Raw genomic sequence first — 7,027 nt, 5'->3', positions numbered from 1 at the left:
AAAAGCTTTGTCTAGGAGCAAAAGAAGAAGGTTTGGGAGGACCAAGATCACCAACAGGGATCTTGGCACCCAAACCACCGACGTCAGCACCCACAACCGTAAAAGGACCGTCTGCAACCACATACGAAGCAGACACAGCTCCAACTTCGGTAGCAGGAACCACGAGTGGAGGAAACTCACCATCAACGTGAGAACCACCATCCACCCAACCAACAATAGACTGAGGGACTAGCGCTGCAAAGGAGGAAGGAGAAGAACACAGGGTAACAAATCTACACAGAGCAAGGGAGCTGTTAAAAAAATTAGAACATTAGATTGATTTATTTTGCATACACTAATTAAAAATTGAAAATATGAAATATAACAATGATAGGTAAATGCTCTTCAAATTCTTTAATATAGTTATAAGAGATGTGTTACTAGGACCTTACAAATGAGGTCCTAATTAGTACTAATTTTTGTTATCAATATTTTTTTACAATTTTTAATATTTTAATAAATAAAACAAAAAATCGAACATTAAAATATTATCAAAACCTCATTTACCTAAAAGTGCTTTATACATTTAATGAAATAAATCAACAAATGCATCTTTACAATCACTTTTCATGTCAATCTCTCCTTGCCATATGGAACCCTTTTATCTTCTTGAAGCCATAGATTTCCTATATATGAATCTATAATAATCTGCAAAACAATTCATCATGTAATTGTCACTAACACTAATTACCATTCAATTGGAATCTATTCAAATAAATAGCCAATGATGGCTCTTACTCCAAACATACAAATAATATGAAAAGGGTAACCTTTTAATTACCGTGTACTTCACTTAAGCATATATATATATATATATATATATTTTTTTTTTGGTCAACATTCCTTCTAGGTTATACAATATAATATAAGTCAATTTGATATTGAATTACTTATAGTATCTGCTGTCTTAGAAAAAGGTTTAAAATGTTAAAGTCTGGTAAACTTTAAAGACCCTAATTATTGTTTTTCATGTCACCAATTTCCTCGTTCCAATCATGTAATGGAAGAGGTTTTTTACCATAGACCACGTAGTTTTGATGGACGTCAAAGAATATAGTACGAACTTATAAAATCACTCTATTAAAAAAATAAGTAAAAGTTAAGAAAAAATTCGGTTTGAGAAAAATGACTGCACATTACTAAATTAAAAAAAAAAACTTCTCAGTTAAGGGCTATTATAAATTAATAAATATTATTAAAATTTTTAAAAAGGAAAAAAATGTGTTATATATTGGAAATTACAATCAAGAAATTGAAAGTCGTATATAATGTCGGAATGATAAATTGAAATGAGACCATATTTTGCAATGTCGTTACATTCTCTTGAGAATTGATATATAAATCAAGAGATCTCTTCCTACTTGGCCTTGGAGTGGAACAGAGAAATAAATAATCATGTTGTGGGTTACTTATGAGACATTCTCTCTATGAAGGTAGGGCAACTCTGTCTCTAGTCCTTATAGATTGTCGAGGCTTGCAAAAAATTTATGTGAGTTTCAAAAAGGCACACAAACCATAATCTCATTTCGTATTAAGGCAAACATCCAATACAAAATAATTCTCAAATTCTAGAATAAAAAATTGACAAGAATGATGTTCCCCTAAAATGTGCCCGTTTCAATTCAATGCTAATGAGGTCATACTCTAAATTATGTCAAACAAAACCTAAAGCTGTGAGATAATTGTAAGTATACCCTTAAGGTTGGATGATCTTGTTCTCAAAGTAAAGGTGTGTGAATTACAATAATGTTGGAGCTTTGAGAAATGAGGCATATTTTTTTAGAAAGATTTGATGCATCTAGTAGAAAACCATGTGGAAAAGCCTTTCCATGTTGACATCTATTAGGTCTACTAATAGAGTGGCTTTGGCATGTTGGATAATGATAACAATTAAAGATTAAACTAAATCAAATCTTATTTTATGAAAAAAACAGTTTTTAGAAAGATTTGATGCATCTAGTAGAAAATGTGGAAAAGCTTTTCCATGTTGATATCTATTAGACCTACTAATAAAGTGGCTTTGGCATATTGGGTAATGATAACAATTAAGGATTAAAAAAAATCAAATCTTATTTTATGAAAAAAAAACTTTTTTTTTCATAAGAGATAATTCAAAATTTCATTAAAAGAAAAAACTTAGTTTTTTCTAAGTTTGATGGTGGTTGTTATCTTAAAGATATTCTATGTATCTCTGTTGCCTTGGCAAAATAATTGTAATAGCAGAAGTTGTGAAGATTGTAAATTTTGTCTAAACAATAAGAATAACGATACCTTTCCCTGTGAATATTTCCTTCACATACTGTCAAGGTTTTACCACGTAAATTTGTGTCTTGTCTATCATTTATTTTTCTATTATATTTTCTTTGTTATTTATTCGCAACTAATTTGTGCTACAATATTTATTTTTTCTAGGTTTATGCTTCTACTTTGGCAACTAATTAGTGTCACTGCGTCCTAGTTTGACCTAACTTGATGTTTGGAATAACTTACTATTTTTAGTAAGTCTATTTTTGGGAAAGTATCTCTAGAAACTGGCAAAGCACTGATGACAAAATGCTCCTGAATATCCAGTTCTAAATCCAAAAAAGTTGAAGAGTAGGTAGGTGATCAAATTTTGTCTTAAGTCTGGAAATCCTTCCCAAAATGACAAGGCATGAAAAGTCCATTCTTGGGTGCAATTCCCAAGAACAAGAGGAATCTTGCAAATCTCAAAAAATCCTCCTTTACCAGTCAAAAGCGCTGACAGGAAGAAGAGTGCAATTCCCTAGGCTAAATTCCTCCACTCCAAATTCCTTCTCTGTCAGTTAGATGCACCTAGGACAAGGAGAATTTGTAAGAAATTGTTGGTTTATGCTATCAAGATAATAAGAGTGTAATTCATTGATTTTGGTGATTACTTGAGTTTTTTTTAAATTGCATGGTTTCTCTTCCTCACTTAGATTAGATTTGTTTTTAAGTAAGTAGATGAGTGAGATAGAAAACAATGTTTCATGGTGAAATCATTTTCTCGTACCTTTTGTAAGTAGATGATTGCTACTTGCAGTGCAAGGTTGGACTGAGCCTCTTGAATGTGTATGTTTAACTTCTATCATCAAGTGAGCATTGTTCTTTGATGTTGTTCGTTGGTAATATGAAAATCTTTTGCACAACCCTTGAAGATTGCACCTCCCTTTGCATACGAGGGGTCTTTGCTCAAGAGAGGATAGAGTGACCGTTGGAAACTTTATTTTGTGTTGTTGTGGTCATCAAACGCGCATCAACAGAATTGGCGATAGGAGGACAATTTCCCAACAAAGGGAGCATTTGAGGAAATTAAGCAAGCCATTGTAGATGCTTCTATTCTTGTCAGCTCAGATTATTCTGGACCCTTCTTCTTATATTCCTTTTCTTCAGAACACACATGTGCAACCATTATCACCTAGAGAACAGATGAAAAGGATGAGAATCTGATTGCATTCATGAGTACACCATTGAAGGACGTAGAGTTGAGGTACTTGAACATTGAAAAACATGCCTATGCTTTGGTGAAGCCCACAAATAAATTCAAACACTACATCTTGAGAAGGTGCATGTTATAATTCCTAATGCAGATGTGAAAACCTTGTTAATGCAGAATGAATTGGGAGAAAGAAGGGGCAACTGGGTCGCCACCATACAATAATATGACATTGAGATACAAACGATGAAGCTAGTTCGTGGACAAGCTCTAGCTCAAACAATCACCATGACAGGGCCCAAATTATTACAATAGACTTATGTGCTAGATGATGTATCTCCAGAAGAATGGTATGATGACACTATTTATTATCAGTTGAATTAGAGGTCTCCTCCCCATTTGAACCCCGTACAAAAGGGAGCTTTGAGAATGAAGAGTCAACAAAATATACTTTAGGGATCTGTGTTGTATAGAAAAAATCATGAAGGAATTTACTTAAGACTTGTTGGAAAAGAAGTAGCGAAAAAAATAATGGAGCACTTTCACAATAAGTTTGGAACTAGTCATGGAGGTGGTTTGGCCACAACTCATCAAATCTCAAGAGCAGGATACTACTAATCTACACTCTTTAAGGACACATATGAATGTGTGAAAGCATGTCACACCTATCAAGTAGTTGCTATTCGTGAGAAAAATTCTACTATGCCACCACAACTTGTTATTGAAGTGCGACCTTTTGCTAAGTGGGGACTGGACTTCACTGGAATGACCAATCCACCTTCCCTAGCACAACACAATGCATCCTTACTACTACTGATTACCGCACTAGATGGTTGGAAGCTCAATCGTTGAAACTTTGCACAATGGATGTGGTAATCAAGTTCCTTTAAAATGTCATTACTAGGTTTGGATGTCCCCATGCTTTCGTATGCAACAGTGGCCCTGTGTTCTCATCTTTGAAGTTTTCCAATTGGGCATTTGAGTAATGGGATAACATTGAAATTTTCTTTGAACTACTACCCTAAAGGTAATGGACTGGTAGAATCAACAAACAAGAATCTATTGAGTGCAATCAAGAAGCTATTGGACAAGAACCCCAAGGATTGGCATATACAGTTGAGATTTACCCTCTGGGCAGAAAGAACCCGAACTAAGAATTCCTTGGGAACATCCCCATATCATCTACTTTACGAACAAGACTCGGTCTTCCCAATTCAACAAAGAATCCCAACTCTACATTTTTTGCAAGAATATTTGGAAGGTGAAGATAGAGTTCACATCCGTCTTTCCCAGTTGTTGCACTTAGAAGAAAAACGAGATCAAGCCTTGGAGAGCTTTGCCAAGCATCGAGGAGTGGTCAAGCGTCAGTTTGACAGATATGCCAAGATGTAGTCATTCCGGATTTCTAACTTGGTCTTATGTTGGGACAAGGCCCATGAGCGAAGAGGTGATCATGACAAGTTTGATAAGTTATGGATGGGCCCATATTAGATCCTTGAAATCTTGGGAGATAATGCATTTAAGTTGAAGACTCTGACAAGAGAGGACATTCCATTGCCCATTAATGAATAGTTCCTCAAGCATTATTTACAATCATAGGTTTCCTTCTAGGACCTATTCGGCATATAGTTGGATTAGGTTTCCCTTTTGTTTGGGTTTTTTATTTGTTTTCCCATTGTTTTTTGTTTCCCTTTTTCTTTTGGCTTTTTTTTGGGGTTTTGGTTTTGGTTTTCAGTGGGTTAGGTGTCGGTTTCCCTTGAGCTTGTCCACTCAAGTGGTTTTGCTTAGGTCTAGGATTTTAAGTGGCTTGAATGTTTAGAGTTTGCATTTGCGAAGAAGGTACCAATGTTTTCCTTCGCACAAGTCTGGTTTTATTCCACTAATGTTGTATCTTGACACAAGTTTCTTGAGATTGCTATACTTCACTTGCCTAATCAATTGCTCCAAGTCATTTAGATTAAATGGGAAAAGTTATGGCCAACAAAAATCTTACGTCTTGCTTCAGTGCCACTGAAATTCCAAAACCCATAGTAAGCTTCATTGCTTGTGAGCCAAGTAAGGAATTGATTGAAACGAAAAAATGCAATATCAAAAGAAAGGAAAAGATGAAAAGAAATATCAAAGGCATTGGCTTTGGGAATACTTAGATAACTCCACTAGGGCTATGGATGCCCGACTGGCAGTGGAGCAATGCTCATGGGAATTTCAGCGACAACCTCATCGGGGCTATGGACACCTAACTGGTAGCAAGGCAATGTCTAGGATTCTTTTGCAATAAAGATACTTTTAGCTTGCCATGACCGATTCTAGGAGTCTCGATGGTCTTGTGAGGTGAAATTAATGCATTTGCACACGCTCAAGCAATCTCGGATGAAAGTGTTTAAATCTGGGGTTCAAGCTCTGAAGTGTTTTTCAACACTTCTCTTGTGGCGTCGCCAAATATTGTGACCTAATCACACATCACCCCATTCCAAATGGGGACACCCTACATTTTTGTCCATCTTGGTCTTTCAGGTAGTTTGGCAATAGTTTCTTCTATCTCCTCAAGTCTGGAAGTGTTTTGGAGAAATTTGGCTAAGTTTGGAAGCACGTATTGTTTATTTTAGGGTTTTTATCCTTCAAACTTAGAAATGAGGTCAGTAACCTAGGGCATTGTGAAATTTGAGCAAAGCATTGAAATGAGAACTCTTCAAGGAAGCTACCAATGAAATTTGAGTGAATTATGAGGACTTACTATTTTTAGTAAGTTTCAGCACGACTCGGATTGGCCTAATTTTGCATTAAAACAAACTTACTATTTTTAGCAGTGTCTATTTTTAGTGTCACTATGTCTCGGTTTGCCCTAATTTGGTGTTTAGAATAAATTACTATTTTTAGTAAGTCTATTTTTGGAAAGACAAGGCATACAAAGTCTATTCTTGGGCGCAATTCCCAGAACATGAGGAATTTTCCGATCTTAAATCCTCCTCCTCTGCCAGTCAAAAACACTCAATACAAGAAGAATAGCGCAATTCCCTAAGCAAGGAGGAATTCATCCTCCACTCCAAATTCCTCCTCTGCCAATCAAGTGCACCTAGGACAGGGAGAATTTGTAAGAAATTGTTGCTTTAAGCTATAAAGATAACAAGAGTGATTCATTCATTTCAACGATTACTTGATTTATTTTGAAGTTGCATGGTTTCTCTTCCTTAGATTAGATTTGTTTTCAAGCAAGTAGATGAATGAGATAGGTAACATTGTTTCATGGTGAAATCATTCACTCATACCTTTTGTAAGTAGATGATTTACACTTGCAGTGCAAGGTTGGACTAAGCCCCTTGAATGTGTATGTTAAACTTCTATTATCAAGCGAGCATTGTTCTTGATGGTGTTCATTGGTAATATGAAAATCTTTTGCACAACCCTTGAAGATTGCACCTCCCTTTGTGTAATTGTTTGATGTTGACGAAAACAAGTGCGGTCAATTTCACCTTAGCCTTTCTTCTCTTTGAGTTCCTTAGATTAGGATTAGAACCTCTCTAAAACTCTTTTCACTTAACATTGCGAAATCAT

At 35.4% G+C, this 7,027-nt stretch overlaps 1 protein-coding gene across 4 annotated transcripts in view; it reads right to left on the bottom strand.

The window, feature by feature from the left end:
* Positions 1 to 367: 367 nt before the first annotated feature.
* LOC131061350 (probable sodium/metabolite cotransporter BASS4, chloroplastic) overlaps positions 368 to 7,027 on the bottom strand; it is a 133,526-nt gene continuing 126,866 nt past the window's right edge. For all 4 annotated transcript variants that reach the window (XM_057994996.2, XM_059213847.1, XM_059213848.1 and 1 more), the window contains one exon: positions 368 to 687. In XM_057994996.2, the coding sequence (XP_057850979.2) occupies positions 607 to 687 (81 nt within the window). In that variant the 3' untranslated portion in view covers positions 368 to 606. The remainder of the gene's footprint in view (positions 688 to 7,027) is intronic.

Source organism: Cryptomeria japonica, chromosome 11, assembly GCF_030272615.1.
Source record: "Cryptomeria japonica chromosome 11, Sugi_1.0, whole genome shotgun sequence".
NCBI classification, from domain to species: domain Eukaryota; kingdom Viridiplantae; phylum Streptophyta; class Pinopsida; order Cupressales; family Cupressaceae; genus Cryptomeria; species Cryptomeria japonica.
The sequence above is the reverse complement of the archived record's forward strand: the minus strand, read 5'-3'. Positions and strand labels throughout refer to the sequence as shown.